The sequence below is a fragment of the Typopeltis vanoorti genome, chromosome 19 (genome assembly GCF_054136105.1).
Source record: "Typopeltis vanoorti isolate ZY-2024b chromosome 19, IOZ_Tvanoo_1.0, whole genome shotgun sequence".
NCBI classification, from domain to species: Eukaryota; Metazoa; Arthropoda; class Arachnida; order Uropygi; family Thelyphonidae; genus Typopeltis; species Typopeltis vanoorti.
The window spans coordinates 78,765,575-78,783,186 of NC_143567.1; the positions used below are offsets into that span (position 1 = coordinate 78,765,575).

At 35.1% G+C, this 17,612-nt stretch overlaps 1 protein-coding gene across 2 annotated transcripts in view; it reads right to left on the minus strand.

Annotated features, from left to right (window-relative positions):
* LOC150096278 (uncharacterized) overlaps positions 1-17,612 on the minus strand; it is a 269,156-nt gene that overhangs the window by 207,083 nt on the left and 44,461 nt on the right. For both annotated transcript variants that reach the window (XM_090409235.1, XM_090409234.1), the window contains exon 3: positions 12,444-12,615. In XM_090409235.1, the coding sequence (XP_090265361.1) occupies positions 12,444-12,615 (172 nt within the window). The remainder of the gene's footprint in view (positions 1-12,443; positions 12,616-17,612) is intronic.

Sequence of the window (17,612 nt, forward strand, 5' to 3'; positions counted from 1 at the left end):
CTGGATTTTATTTCTAATGTGCCTCACACATAGGGGATGGTGATAGCATTACTAAAATCTTCCTGAAAAGAATGTTGTGGATTGGATTGATTATTTTTTTTGATAATGTTGGAACTGTAGCCATTAGATCGAAAAGTGTGGTGTACACTCAATGGACAAAACTTAACAGTGGTACCTACCTAATGGTAGGTATCACTGTTATGTTTTCAATAACACCTAACAGTGTGTCGGTCCTCCTCTAGTGCAAATAACAGCCTGTACTCTCTCCAAGACATTGACTTCAAAGTTGCCGGAGGACTGCAGAGGCAATTCTAGCCATGCCTATTGCAACATTGTCCAGAACTTCCCCAGATACATGGATCTGATGTTTATGGCATCCCAGAGAGATTCAATTGGATTTAAATTTGGGGACCATGGGAGCCAGATGGTGCCAAACTCAGATGAGTGTTCTTTGAGCCAAGCCTGGGTGGTTGAGGCCTGGAGGGGCAGTGCATTGTCCTGCTGAAACAGACCATCGACTGTAGGAAGCGCAAAAACCTTGAAAGTATGTAGGCGATCAGTCAGCACATTCTGGTAGCTCGGAACATGTAAATACTCTCCAGACAAACTAAGGGACCTAATGTGTCACATGAGAAGACTCCCCAAACCATCATAGCGCCACCACCACCACCTCCTTGAACAGAACTGACCTGGCATGACGGGACGGGACTATGGCCTCATGCTGTCGATGCCACATCCACACCCTCTCACAGCAAATGAAGGGCTTGAGTTTTTTGTGTGAGGAGGTCCAAAAGAAACTTTTTTTGAGTATGGCTTTTTACTTTCTTGATTTGTGATTTGGTGGGATCATAATCTAAAGATCTACAGATGGAATGGTCTCTATGAATAATATTCATTTTCTTATTTTATTTACTAGCATTGTGGATAATGGTAGTACATCCCTTGTCAGACCTAGTGATGAAAAGGAGAAAGCATATCAAAAATTCATAGAAAGTAAATCAGTAGCATGCAGTGTAGCCATTACATGATTCAGATGGCTAAATTACAGATGATTGGAGCAGGCTCTCATAATATCCACTACAAAAGGGGAAATACAATTGAAATTGAGAATTATGGAGGAATTTCCTGTGATGATTTATGCAAGCCTACTCGAGAAGAGGTAAGAAAAATTGTGGAAGAGAAACTTGGAGAAGAACAAGCTGAGTTCATGACAGAGTTGTTAGGATCAGATTTATCACTCTGCAGTGATGTTAGCAAAATCTCTTGCCTCCCTTAATGGTCTTAACACATCATAATATTCTTCCCATTTTAAAAGTTCCATTGAAAATATAATTGTTAATGATACTGATATCCTAATGAGACTTGACATAACCTCATTGTTCACAAACCATTTCCTTAAATCACACCTTATTGCTTTTAAAAAAAAGTTTTTCCCCTTGATATTACTGACCTCTTCTCCTTTGCTATTCATTCAGGATATTTCTCTTGGAAGAACAAAATTTATAAACAGATAGAGGGTACCCTCTATGGAGATCTCCTCACTCCCTCTTCCTTGCTGATTTTTTTATGGAAGATTTAAAAAAACAAGCTGTTGACAACCTCCTCTCAAACCTTCTATCTGGTTAAGATATGTAAATGATATCTTTTCTATTTGGTCTCATGGTCCAGACACATTAGACACTTTTCTATGTCACCTCAATAGTCGTCTTAACCCTAGAATCCAATTTATAATAGAAAAGGAAACTAATAATAGTCTGACCTTTTTAAACAACCTTGGTCACCTCCTACCTAACCTGTCCTTTTTGGTATATAGGAAACCCACTCACAAAGGCAGATATATTCACAAACTTTCCTAGATAAAAACACTAATCCATAACCTTTGTTCCAATGAGACCTCTCATGCAACAGAACGCAATCATATACACTACACTTTTCTATCTAATGGCTGCAGTTTCCACAATATCAAAAAAATAATCAATCCCTCCACTAATCCATGATCTTCTCTTCAGAAAGATTTTAGTAATGCTATCACCATCCTTTATGTGTAAGGCACATTAGAAAAAAAAATCCAGGATCTTAAAGAAATACAATCTATCACCACTTTTAGGTCCCACTCAAAACTAGCTACCCTTATCTGCTCCACTAGAGACAAACTCCCTCCCCTCTCAGTTCCAGGTGTGTATAGTTCCTTGTTCCTGCAAGTTGACCTATTATGGACAAGCAAGAAGGTCAGCTTCCATCTAAATGGAAGAACATAAAAAACATACATCTGCAGTCATGACTATGGTCTGTGAGTTATATCCAAAGCTTTGGATATAACTTGCAGAATCAATTACAAAAAGACCATCAAGCTCCATCATAGCAAATTTAGAAGAGAAAGACTATTTTTAGAATCTGATGCTGATCTTAAAAATCAGCCTAATTTGAATAAATATGGTTGCATAAACTTCCCAAAATATGGGAAACACTAATACTTCAAGATCCCAGTTTACATCCCAGGCTGCTGACAGGCATCCATAGAAGGCACCCCACCTAGTTAGGACTCTAGTCTTTTGTCCATGTTTCTGTTAGTTTTGTGCTGCCTTTGTGTGTTACTCCCTGACGATGTCTGTAACTGAGATTAGATTTTAATAATAGTATTTAATGGATTAGAAACATTGCATAATATTATTAATTGTTTCCTAGTGGTGTTTCATTCCATTAAACTTTTATGAGTGTTGGATTCAAGCAATAGTCGTCTGGAAAATACAGTAAAAAAAAAAAAAAAAGCTTAGAAGAAACAGAGCAAAGAATATGGATAGAAGAACAGAAAATAATTTAAAATGAAAAAGGCCAGTGCCAACAAAGGCCGGTTCCTCCATGACAAACAGGTATCCCATATGGAAGGGCTGATGATACAGGACATATCGATCCAACCGTACATGTTGTGCTCATGTACGGGTGGACATATCGATCCAACCGTACATGAGCACAACAGAGAAAAATGTGTTTGAAATCAGGAGCTAATTTCCAAAATCGCACCAAAGCATTTCTGATATAAATCCAGCTTTGAACATGCAGTGGATCTCAGTCAAATTTCTCCCAGATCTTCTTACCATGCCAGAGGGGGGGGGGGGGGATCAATTAATGTTAGCACTTTCAAGGATCTCTTCAGATGAATCAATACTCTGAATTATCAATTCTTGAGTTTAAGTGTAACAAAAACATTTATTTGAATAAATGGTACTGGAGATTGGACATTATACTCCACCAGTTTTCCTGTTTAGTCAATACAACAATTTATGGACAAAAACAGAATGGCTGTGGTAATTTGTATTCGATAATAATCCACAACTTTTGTTTTTTCCAAAACTAAAGCTAGTACCCAAAGACATTTCTTGATGTCAGAAGGGCAGAAAATAAATAATATAATCAAGATTATCAATTGAAATAGCCTGTTTGTGTTTCTAGCAGATTCCACTATCAAAGCTGCAAAGGAATTACTTTGAAAGGGTCAATACAAAATGACTTAAATAACATTTAAAAAAAAAAAAGATACATACTTTTTTAGTACACTTTTGTGCAAGGTTTTTACACAAATGTTAATAATCCTTATTAAACATTTAATAACTTTCAGAAAGTAATTTAAAATAATCTTTTAAAGTATTAATAAAATGCTAATTCCAGCAAAATAATTCACAGCATGAACTTTTAAGATAATAAGTTAAGTAATTTCTTTTCAGTGGATAATATAATTATAGCATATAATATTTATTTAATGTTGTGCTTCTAACTGATGCTAGAGGTTCTGCCTCTCACCATCATATCGTATCCCTCATCCATCCAACCTAGGATGGGTCGCATCCCCCCCACTACTGAGGGGGCTTACAGATAATTAATGCAGCTGGGTTGTTGCTCCTTGCTGCAGCCTCTCACCAACTAAAGAAAAATTATTACACTTCCATTTCTACAGCTTCTCCGCACCCCCCCCTTTATCTTTGTTCTATTCCTTTCTTAGCATTCTAAACATTTAAACCAAGAGAATATGGAGAATATGTAAGCTGCTGAAGAAGCATATACTTAATCATCCTGTATAGTCCTCGAAGATACAAATTGGAAAACTGATGATGATGCATATACTTGAAGATAAGATGGTGTTTAGATTGCTTTGGTTGCCAGCAGAAGAATTTCATTTGCGTTTGATTTTCCAACATCATCATCATTTCCTAATTTGGACTGAACTAATTTTGCTAATTCTGTTATCTATTTCTACATTTAATTTGTCATCTTTACTAAACACTATGCCTAAATAGCTGAAATGTTTTACATGTTCCACAGATTCTCAGATCAGAATGCAGTTGATGTGTTTACAGTGTTCCGGTACTTTTTCATAATTTTGTCTTTTTATTGCTGATTTTCATACCGAATTTATTACAACAGTTATTCAATTTGGTTAGAAAATCCTTATCCTGGATTTATTTAGCATGTTCATGCCAGGAAGAGATAAAAACTCTCTCTGAAACTCTGATCTGAATGTGGAGAGAGAGAGAGAGAACATATCTCATGCTTCCACAATTTCGTGTTTGCATATCAACAGACATAGCACATATCATGACAGGTTCTTCAAATCATATCAATCGAAGGTGAGTTAGCTGATCTCAGACGGAGGTAGCAGGGTTTTTTCTCCTAGAAACTCAGGTTTTTCATCCCACATACAGGCAAATCGGCCCTTCAGAACACACGCAATTTACAGACATAGAATACCAGTTGTGGTGGAGGTGGGTGGTAGATGGCGTTGATTCGTAGTAGAGGTTCGGTGAGTGGTTGAGATAGTTGTAGGTGTCCTCCTGCATTGAGTCTTCGGACTCCTTGGAGGTGTCAGGAATAATAATAATAATAAATGTCATCAAATCAGCATAGACAGGTAAAAGGAATGCGTTTCTTTCAGGATATATTAGAAAACAATAAAGACAATGCTATATTTGGTTAGTATATTTGAATTACTGAAAGGTGTAAATATGTGAACCAACATTAATAAGCCAGGTCAGAATGGCAAATATAAGGACAAGAGACAACAGATGTGAATAGAAAAACTCAGTACTGGAAAATTAATTATTAATAATTTACATTTGTGATATTATGTGTGTGTATCATATAGTTACTGGGGTGAAGCAAATAAATATGTGATTCTATAAGTTCTAAACATGAATGCTTCCATTTATGAAGGGTATAGTTTAAAATAAAAAATAAATAACACTTATGAAGAGAGGGAAGGAGATTTGTTTATAAAATATGATAACTAGCCAATAATACATAGCAGCTGTTATACATTGCTGGCTCTGTCCAATGAACTAATAATGTTGATCAGGTGATTCAGGTGGGGTAGGAATACATATGGATTGAAGGAGTAGCAAATCTTATTCTTATTATGTTTATTTATTTATGTTTTATTTATATTTTGCTGTTTTTTTAAGAAATTTCTTTTATTTGCTGATAATCAGTATGCACATTTCACATAGTAACATACACATCAATCATTTCCAATCAGAAATTATCCACCCTTTCACGAATTCTACCTTCATTACATAAGTTTTTCATTATTTTTATTTTTTTGTCAGCAGCTCTTTTGTTTATCATTAATAGATATCTTGCATGTGCTAGTATTTTGTTGGAGATCAACAGATTCAGTCCACTTCTTCTAATGCATAGAAGAGTTCATTTTTATCCATGAATACATGAATTTTTACTCACTAGATTCTTTCTGAAGACTGGAATGAAAATGTCACTATAGTACAAAAAGCACCTCATCTTCAACAGACACGATATTACAGAAGCAAGAAAAATCAACAGCTTTATTGTATCACTTAATACAGTATGGAGACATTTACAGTCTATGTACTATATTAAACAACAATTAGTGTAAATAGAGACAACTAGATCAAAATGACTCTACATAATGAAAAACACATCACCTTCCACTCACATGCACACTATGCTGCATACCCACAAGCAAACCAGATTTATTGCCGCACCAAACACATGAACTAAATACATTTGCCCTAAACATACTCTTTCAAATTTTTGGTTGCTGAAAATATGTGGTAATGCTTATTCATTATATAACCATTAGGAGCAGAAAGCAGATGATTTATGTAAAGCAAATAAAAATGTGTACACACACACATTTTATCATCATCAAATTCCTGACATTCCTCGGGGGGGTTACAGAATCTTATGATAGTACTACACAAAAAGTTACATCAATGATAACTTACTATCAACAATTCTCCTGTTATTTTTCAACATTCCAATACTACTGGATCTTATATTTCTGCCTTCTAAGGCACTTTTTTTTTGTATCAATTCACCTACATCTTGGTCTTTTTCCTGTCATCTTGGCAAAAAAAAAAAAAAAAAACATTGTTAGCTAATCTTTCCTCTTCCATTCTGTATAAGTGGCCATACCACCTAAGATTAACTCTACTAACACATTCCTGAATGCTAACAGTGGGAAGTTCTTTCCTAATATCCTCATTTTTAATATTTAATATGATACTGCCATTGATGTCATCTGTTCAGTCCCCTAATATTTCTCAGGACTCTCATATCTGTGGTCTCCAGTCTTTGATCATGAGTTTTATTTCTAACCCAGCTCTCAAACCCATAAGTTAAAATTGGTTTGAACACTGTCTTGTATACAGCTGGTTCAGCGTTTGACTAATCTCTCTCTCTCTCTCACTGCATATAAATTTATTCACTTGACTTCCTACCATATCATACCAGATTTTCTAATTCTGCTCTCTACTTCCAAATTTAATTTGCCATCTTAACTAAAAATAAGCTGATGTTTTCAATGTTACTGTCTATTCTCATTGTCTTTGTCTTTTTAATGCTTATTTTCATACCAAATTTATTACAGCAGTTATTCAATTTCGTCAGGGAATCCTGCAGACTTGTCCCTGATTTATTTAGCAGTATAACATCACCTGAAAGAGCTAAGATTAACAGCTCCTATTTAGATATCACGTTTAATACCACTTTCCTTCATAACGTGATTCCTTCATACACGATGAATAACAGTGGAGATAATGTACACCGTTGTCGTACACCTGATTTAACATCGAACCTCCTTGAATTCTAACTGCTGACTTACAGCTTAAACAGAGACTATGTACTGCTCGATATAATGTCCTATTTAAACCATCTGACTGTAACGTTTTGAAGAGCTTTCCTCTTGTCATGTGCCTTTTCCATGTCACCAAAACTTAAATACAAATCCATGTTATATTCCCAAGCTTTCTCAACTATTTGTCTTAAAGTAAAAATTTGATATTGACAAAATCTATTTGGCCTGAATCCAGCTTGTTCTTCACCAAGCTTCCCATCAACAATTTTTCGTAGCCATTTCTCAAGTACACTTGCATAAATCTTACCAGAAACACTCAGCAGGAAAATACCTCTGCAATTCTCACATTCAGTTTTATTTCCCTTTTTATAGATGGATACTATGAGAGTTCTGCTCCAATCATCCAGATTTCAACCCTCACCAGGCTTTCTGAATTATGCAGTATAGCCACTGTAACTTTTATACCTCCATATTTTAGCATTTCTGGCTGATCATCTACTCCAAATAAAGATATATGTTCCATATGGCATTCCTGTTTAATGGCACTTTCCTTCATAATGTAATCCATATATAGATGTCAGGTGTTTACTACTACCATGCTTATTCTACCACCATGCTATCACTGCTTATTTCATTTAGTAATCTTTCAAAGTAATTACTCCATACATCAAGAATATCTTTATCTTCAGTATTATATAACACACACACACACACACACACACACACACACACACACACACACACACACACACACACACACACCTACAGTATAACTTGAAATCAGTAGTTAGAATTGCATTTGAGATTTTCAATAACATTAAGATCACAAATAGTGCTAATTTTACAAAATTCTACTGAAAAAGTTAAACTAGCATGCCATATTATCTTTGTAAAAATATTTTCATTTGCAGAAGGGAAATACATATGGGAAGCGAGTTGTTGCATTCAATCTGGCATGAATAAGTTAAGAGTACATGACCTGCATAAAGTAAAGAGCTAAGATCAACATCTCCAGTTTAGATATCAGGTCTAATGGCACTTTCCTTCATAATGTAATCCATATAGATGATGATCTACAGTAATGTGCATGCATCTCACACAAATGATTTAACAAATCATTTGTGTGAGATGACTTATAACTCAAATGTATTGCTCAATATAAAGTCCCATTTAAACTATATAACTAACATTTTGAACTTTTCTCCTGGTACCTTTGCCAGCCTGGTTGACCAAGTGGTTAGCATACCCTATCTTCAAATAACAAGTCACAGGTATGAATCCAACTGCAGGCATGGATGTTTGTGATTGTCTTACCTTGTGTTCTGCTATAAACTTTGATATGGCACAGAATGACCTTTGCTGTCCTTACACCATTAAAACCATAAATCATCATCACCAACCTGGTATCTTGTCACCTGCCTTTTAAAGTCTACAAAACTCAAATACAGATCTTTATTGTATTACCATGATTTCTCAATTATTTGTCTTGAAGTGAATATTGGGTCCTGATACCTTCTATTTGGTCTGAACCCAGCTTGTTTTTCTCAAGTTCTCCTTTCACAACTTTTCTTAGCATTTTCTCAAGTATGTTTGTATAAATCTTACCTGGAACACTCAGCAGAAAAATTCCCCTGTAATTTCTGACATTCATTCATTCAATTAAATTTTCCCTTTTTTTACAGATGAGAGTTATTCCAATCATCTGGAATTTGATCCTGACCAGTCTTCTCAATTATCTGTGTGTAGAGGCTTAAGTGCTGTGAGGACATCATGTTGGAAGCTTAATGGATTTTTTACAACACTCAGAAAGGATTAAAACAGAATTTAATACTTCCTATATTTTGTCTCAGTTGCTGAGACATCTTCAGGGATTACAAAAAAACTAATGTAACATAAACACAAATAACAAACAATACTGTAGGTGGCCAGGAATGTAGGGTGATAAGTGTTTCCCAAATCTTAGGAAGCTTAATGCAACCATATTTATTAAGATTTGGGTGATTTCTGAGAGTTGCTGCTGATTCTAAGAATAGTCTCTCTTTTTTGAATTTGATGTGGTGGAGCATGGTGGCTTTTTTCCATGAGATCCTATGGGTTGTATCCAAGACATAGTCAACAAGGCCTGACTGACCATAGTCGTGGTTGCAGATGTATGACGTGTTCCTCCAGGCAGATGGTTGCTGATCTGCCTGTCTGTCCAAAGTACGCCAGCTTACAGGAACAGGGTACTTTATAAACTCCAGGTACTGAGAGAGGAGGGAACTGATCTTTTGCAGAACGGATAAGGATAGCAAGTTTGCGGTGGGGCTTAAATGCTGTGTGCAGGTTGTACTTGTTTAAAATCATGGCTATTTTTCAGATATGCCATGGATGTAGGGCATGGTGATGGCATTTCTAAACTCTTTCTGATGAAAAGACCGGGGAATGGGGGGGAACTGATTAATTTTTTGATACTATGATCGCTGTAGCCATTAGAGAGGAAAGTGTCGTGTATGTGGTCAAGTTCAGTTGTAAGGGCGGTTCCACTGGAACAAAGATTGTGGGCTCTCTTGGTAAGAGTTTTAATAATGCCATATTGTTGAGCAGGGTGGTGGTGGTGGGAGAGTTTATGAATGTATCCTTTCTGAGTGTTGTAAAAAATCCATTAAGACTCCAACATAGAGACCTGCTCAATTATGCAGTGAAGCCACTGTAAAAATTCTATACTTCCATATTTGAGCATTCCAGGTCCACTTCAGTTGCCTTTCCCACTGATATGAGGTGTTATCAAAAAGAAATCAGACTGTGCTGGACACTCGGCAACAGATCGAGTTAGAATCTTACACTGCCAAGTGTCTGTGGTGTAAGCATTGTTGAGTCAGCCTGCCACGTGGCATTGAACTGTGCGCACTGGAACTCATGTAACAAGCGTTATTCTTATCATGTGTTTGTGCACTATGTGATTTTGTCATGAACACGAAATTAAAACAAAATGCAAATGTAAAATTTTTCATAAAACTGGGGAAATCTGCCACAGTGACCCTTGAATTACTTAGTAAGACATATGAAAACAAAGCCATGAGCAGAACTGTTTTGAGTGGCATTCGTGTTTTAAGAAGGGCGGAACCATATCGGAGGATGACAAGAAGCCTGGACGACCATCCAGGTTTGGATGGTCATCCGTCGCATAACCCACGAAAATGTCAAAAAAAATTCAACAAGTCATCTGTGCAGATCGACGCATCACCATTTAGGAAGTTGCTGACAGAGTTGAGATTACATATGGAGCAGCTCAAATGATCATCACGAGAGATTTGAACATCCATTGCGTTGCTGCCAAGTTTGTTCCCCATCTCGATTTCTGACCAGAAGGAGCATCGTGTGAACATCTGTCAAGATTATTTAAATTATACATATTTTTGGTCGTAAAATGTTAAAAAATATAAGACTTATTGATAAACTGACCATAGATTTTTAATTCGTACGATATTGCCTACCAGTTTCACTAGTAACTGACTAGCTTTTTCAAGGCTTGCACATTTCAGTACAAAAAAATGATAAATGCAAAAAAGGTTTAAGAATACAAAAAACGTTAGTACCTGTTAGATAGCTAAGGTAACATGTTCGCGTGACATGTCTGTATGAATTGCGACTTTCTACTAAGTATCATGAATACGCATTACATGCAAACGCATAATATGATTATTCGCGTACTGTAGTTCTGTTGAACTGAAAGAATTAATTAGATTTTTCCAAGTATCGTTCAGTATGGCCCCCTTGATTTCTGTTTAGGTTGCTGTCAAGATCTTTGTCAAAGGTCAGGGGATGAGACCTTCATAAAACTGGGGAAATGGGTTTACAGCTAAAACCCAGAGACAAAATAGCAATCGTCACAGTGGAAGAATCCACATTCCCCAAGATTGAAGAAGGCAAAGTAAGTCAGGAGTGTAACAAAGAGCATGTTAATCGTCTTTTTCAACATTAAAGGGATTGTAAACTGAGAATTTGTTCCATCCGGTTAGACAGTCAACGCAAAATTATATTGCAATGTTTTAATGTGGTTGAGAGAAGATGTTCGTTGCAAAAGACCAGAATAACTGTGGCGAAGCTGCAACCGGCTCCTCCTCTTCCATGACAACAATCCCTCCACAGCACCTTAAAAATGCGAGAATTTTTGGCAGCCAGCCAATCGTCCTGCATCCTACTTGCTTGCCAGATTTAGCCCCTTGTGACTTCTTTTTGTTACCAAAAATGAAACTGAAGCTGAAGGGAGCAGCAGTTTGACACCATTAAGGAGATCTAAGATGAATCACAAGTGGTGCTTGATGGGCTTCAACAAAAAGACTTCCCGGAAGTGTTTGGAGCATTGTGAAAGCAGTGGGATTGCTGCCTGAACTTAGAAGGGGACTACTTTGAAGAGAGATGAGTCCAAATTTAAATTGGGTAAGTTGTAAAGATTTTATTAGCTAATCCGTTTTTTTTTTTTTTTTGATAGCACCTCATATGTACTCTTGATTGCATTCCTCTAACATTTTCAACTACTGTTTTATCACTTCTGGTTTCATTTAGCAATCTTTCAAATTACTCCAGACATGTAGTATATCTTAATCTTCAGTTTTCTTGTTCACCTTTACCATCTCCGATTCCTTTTACAGCACTCTTTCCACCATTTCTAAGTTTTTCAATAGCTTCCATTTAGTGCTGAATACTCTAGTTACTCCTTCCTCTCTATGATCATTATTGTCTGAATATAACATCCTCTATTTAGAAGAATCGTGCCTGCTTTTGTGTTCTTTGTTTTGGTAACTGATAAATAACACTGTCAATTTAGCATTACAGAAGTACTAAAGAAAATAGTGTAGAGCTCTGCTAGAGACAATAAGAAATTCTTCAGCAAGTATAATTAGTCTTTTCAAACTATATTTTAGGGCATGGTCTGCAAATCAGACAATTCTTCAGCAATTCCTTCCAAATTTCTATTTTCAGTTTCTCAATTGAAAATACCAATAATACAGATATAATGATAAAAATTACTTTCAGCACTACTGTTGGTAGAAATAATTAAACTTTTAAGCTAACATTCATTCCAGGGGAAACACAAAATACTATTTGTTCAATCCATAAAATTCGAGGGATGATCAAGTAAGTGAACTGAAGTGAAGAACTTCTCATAAAATAATAATTTTATATTTATTGAAAAATATATATCATTTTTAGAATGAATTTTAAAATAAAAGAAAACTGTCTGATCATATACAATTCAAGGGATGATCAATTAAGTGAACAACTTTTCATAAAATAAGAATTTTATATTTATTGAAAAATGTATCTATGAAATTTAAAAAAAAAAAGCAGTAACCTTGCTGGTTCAATATTAACAACTTCTACACTGCTATCATCATCGCTGTCATCAGTTAAAAGACAGTCTAACTGTAGGTCAGGTGCAACAGGCCAATCATCGTCTGCTGATTCAATGCTTAAATCTCTCTCCTGGCTAATTTCTTCTGCTGTTGCTGCTAAAGTTGAAGATCCTTATGGGATAATAAAAAACGAAAAACTGTATTATTCTGAAAAATAACTTCATATGTCTATTATATAACCATGTTCCCAAAAAAAAATAGTGAAAACTTGAATGAAAATTTTGCAAATATTTTTAAAATCACATCTGCTATAGTAGTTATGGAGTGCATTAAGTTGTTTGCCATATTCCAATTCACATCCTTCAAAAAAATTCACTTTTATTCAACCAAAAATACAGCTACTGTACATGTTACGAAACTTAAAATAAACCAATAACCAAATTATCTAACAACAATAAAACCACTTATCCATGAAAAACTGATACTGGACAGTATTATTCTGTAATACTGTCCAGTATCATTGCTTTCTTTGCTTATCAATTACTGACTATGATGATATTCCCTGCTTGACATTAACTACTCATTATTTCTTCTTTCTCCTAATTTTCTGTCCATCGATGATGTTAATGTATTTATAGGTTAAACAATCGTGCACATGTGTGCACAATAGTTCAGGATTGAAATGGTTATGTAGCATTTTTAGACTAACCTGGAGAAAGTGACCAAACCAAGGAGATTAATATTTCAATACATAAAGGAGCTTGTGGAAGCGCCCTTATATATTGAGTGGAGTGCGACAACTATAGAGGAATAACATTATTGGGTCAATGGCAACTGACCCAATACTGGATAAAATACAGGAAGGTCTACAAGAAGAGAATAGAAGGGCAGTTTGATTTCAGAAAAGGGAGATAAACTGTTGATTTCATTTTTGCTTTAAGGTAACTAAGAGAAAGACAATGGAAAAGTCTGAAAAAGAGAGGTATGGGAAAAGAAGAAATGGTTATGATTAAGAATAGTTATGTACGTTAAATTCAAGAATTGACTAGATTTGGTAATTAGGAGTGGGTTATGACTGTTAACTCCAGAAAAGAGAAATTACTATGTGTCAAAATTACATCATATAGTAATTTCAGCACATACAGAAGAGCTAAAGAAAAAAACTGGACAAATGGAAAAGTGTGACACAGAACTATGGGTTAACATATTAATAGTACAAAGGTGAGAGAATGATTTTAAATCATAGAGAAAGTGTACAAGTTAACACTCAGACAGTGGGCAAGTCTTGAAGAGGAGTAAAAACACCAACAACTCTATTATTGAAGTTTAGATTGGGAGATATAGAGGATGATTTCACTGGAACAAAGCTTCTTTAATAGCTTTGGTCCAGTAAGTAGCCTACTTCAAGATGGTGAACTCCTAGTGAAGTGTAAATATTTGACAAGAAGAAATTACATTTTGCCTCATGCAACAATGAAAGTTGAGAGGACAATGGTAACATAAAGGAAATATAAAATAAGAAATGCTTGCAGCAATGTCCTATTTGAAATGGTTTGGGCATATAAAGAGATTAAATTTAGAACAAATGCTAAGTATGTAGCAAATAAAAACTAAGGGCAAAGGGCCAGAGGAGACTAGATAAAAGATTTTGACAGGAGACAAAAAAGGAGATGGAATAAGTTTATGAAGAAAGAATATGACAGGAAATGGAGAAATTTGATCTTCCTGGATCTGACAGTTTTGTTCTCTCTCACACAGACATCAAATTTCTGCTGTTTTGCATCTTCTACAAATATTTCTATGGTCACTGTTCAATTAAAAATGGTATTGGGAATTTGTTTTTATATTGTTCGCATGCATGAGAGGCAGAACAGAAAGGTCTATAGCAAATAAATGCTGCGTGTGGGCAATTACTGCACTTTCCTCTCAATCCATCAAAACATGCAGCAGCTATTCAACACTGACCGTAGTTCACAGAGCAGATTTTTCTTCCTCTAGATCCATTCCTTCTTTCTACTGCCATCTTTTAGAACTGTATTCTCTCTTATGTAATTGCTAATGAGTACAATCTATAGGTCTTCAAAACCAATGCTAACCAGCACCTTCTTTTGCCTCAACTTTCTGCCTATTAGTGGTACTATGTATAGTATGGGTTTTGAACAACCTCATATGTGGGATTATCAAAAAATAAATAAAATATAATCTATTTTCCCACACTGTTTTTATAATTTTCTTCATCTATTTCACTTCTGCTGTAAAGTAGTATTCGACTCTTGGTATACAGATGCAGAGTGCCTATGTTAAATGGAACCTAACCAATGCCCATAATCTATCAACCACTTTTCCTCACAATTTTGATATATTATTCCATAATCATCCACCTTATAGTTCCACATGCATCTCTTCTTGACGGCTACTTTCCAATATTAGACCACCTCCAAAGTCACAATTACTTTTATGAGCTAATAATAATTTTTCAGTTAACTTTTTGTCCATGCTACATCAGTACCTTCAGTGTGAAATAGATAGAAAACACACACACAAGAATCTAATCTAATCTTTAAAGGTACTTGCATCATAACTATAAATAAGAAAATTACACGATAACCACAGTACAGCAATCTCTCGATTAGTACGCCTAATGCGTTCTTTAAAACAGGCGCATTAATCGAAAATGCACTAATCGAATATAATAACCTATGGGGAAAAGTATAATTCATTCATCAAATTTCTTTTTTGAACCTTAATTTTTTTTTTATAAAAGAATTAGGATATGTCTCAGGGCCTAGTTAAAGGAAAACCATGAAGCTGAAAGACAGTAAAACATATTCAGAATATACATTTTATTATTCTACTTCTTAACAAAGAATTGAGATAATGTAGTTTGGCAAGCATTTTGTTTCTTTTTTTCACACAACGGACGGTATGGCGCTATTGCTTCTACTCTTCTGCAAATTTTACTCTCTCTTCATCAGGGTCAGCCTCTAAGCATTGCTGCTTAAAAACTTCGATTGTATGAAAAATATTTTCAAATTGTTTCTGTGAAATCTCTTTTGGCTGACTATCAGTGGTTAAATTTTCTTCATATTCTTTGGGATCTTCCTGCTGTGCATCTAAATTTAGCAGGTCGGAATCACTCAATTCTTCAGAATGAGATTTAATTAACTCTTGGACGTTATCACTGAAGGGGAGAAAAAAATGAAGGACATACGAATTGGTCGCCACCATGCGAAATCACGTGCTTTATAGATAAAATTTCCCAACTGTTATACAAGCAAAATAGTTACCACTTTAAAAACTACAATGATCATAAAAGAGAAGTTAATTTTCCGACGTGTAATAATAAACAACTCATCCCAGAAGACGGACTGATTACCCTATTATAGGAATGGATTCTCCTTTTTGTGACATGCGCAGAGTGTCAAAGGGTGTTGAATCTGTGAGCATACTATAGCAGACGACATAAATTTTGGCGGTAAAAATTTGGAACATAGTATATATAGTGTACATGGAAGCAGTGTAGTATGCCATTAAAAATAACTTTGTAAAATGTTTTAAATCGGTAACTAAATTATTTCATTCTGGTGAGTGATTTTTTAAAATAGTTAGCCATAAAAATGTATAGATGGATAATTTTTAAAATCTGTAACATTTATTTTTAAGATGTATATAGGTGCACTAATCGAATTTGGATATTGAAAAAAAAAAAAAAAATGATGCACTAATCAAAAATGCACTGATCGGGGGCGCACTAATCGAGGGATTACTGTAATAAACTGTAATGAAAGTGCAGATATTTCATACTGAAAATAACAGTACATAGTATGTAGAAACAACTAGTAAATCAAATAATAGGAATACAAGATACATACAACAATCAGTCGTTTACCAATTAAAAATGGTTGACATGAGCTACAAATTGATATTATTAAATAATATTAAAACTATTTTTGATGTTATTTACTATTTTTTGCATAAAAAATGAGAATTTCTCAAACTTTGGGGGGAGGGGGGAGAATTGTTCTGATTAAGATTAGGCTGATGTAAAAATGATTCACAACTTTCCCTGAAAAGCATTCATATCTAAAACTACTTCTATGGAGATGAGCTTCATCCCACCAGATACTGTGTTTAGTGTCAATACTATACTATGCCAGACCAGACTTTTGAGGTTTCACATATTCAATGTAGTATTGATATTCATTAATTCTTTTTCCACACAACGGCCTGTCTATCCAAAGTATGTCAAGGTACATTTTGTTGTGATACTTCTTCAAAATTCTAACAATAGGTCCAGAGTTACCAGAAATATAAGGGTATAGAACCCTGTAGTCTGATAGTTGAAGCAGATAATTGAAGCAGTCCAGCAGTCAATTATCTGCTGGAAACTTGCTCCACCTTTGCCACGAGTTGCCTTGGTGTTGCACTACTTACTGGATAAGATAGTACAACACTATATATTTAGTCCTGAAGATATTTTCAGGCGCAAACTTTGTTTGCTCTCACTGGGATAAAGGATTAAACTAAATCTATTATATGGAATTGATGGGGGTTGTAACCATTCAATTCCATTAAAGTTTTGATAGCAAGAAATTCTTGTTATAAGCTTTAGAAACATATTATGTGCTCTATTAATTAATGACTAAAGTCCTAATTAGCACCATCTACTATTGCATAAAGAGAGAGAGAAAAAAATTACGACTTTAGTTCCTAGTGTTGTCCGTTTCAAATTATTTTGTGTACTTTGACAAACTGTTCTTGTGCCTGAAGCTGCTGGATATAATACTAGCAAAATATCAGTTAATAAATACTAATTATTTTCTTATCGTTCTGCATTGTAAATCAATACTGTTAAATAAATTAGCATTAGCATGCACTGCTAAAACATTGATGCCAAACAAGCAGAAAGGCATATAATTCCTCTACTCTTTGTTAAATCCAGTGAACACATGCAGCAGCTTCTCAACAGCACTTTACAGTTCAACTTCGAACCCACAGAACAAACTTCTCCTTCTCATTTATCCCTTCTGCTGCTGCCATCTGAAACAGTCTCCTATCCCATGTGTTTCCTAAGGAATATAATCCACAGCTCCTCAAACTAAATGTGAACAAGTTCCTTCTTGCCTGTACATGGTACAAATGTACAATAGATTGCCCAACTCATATGT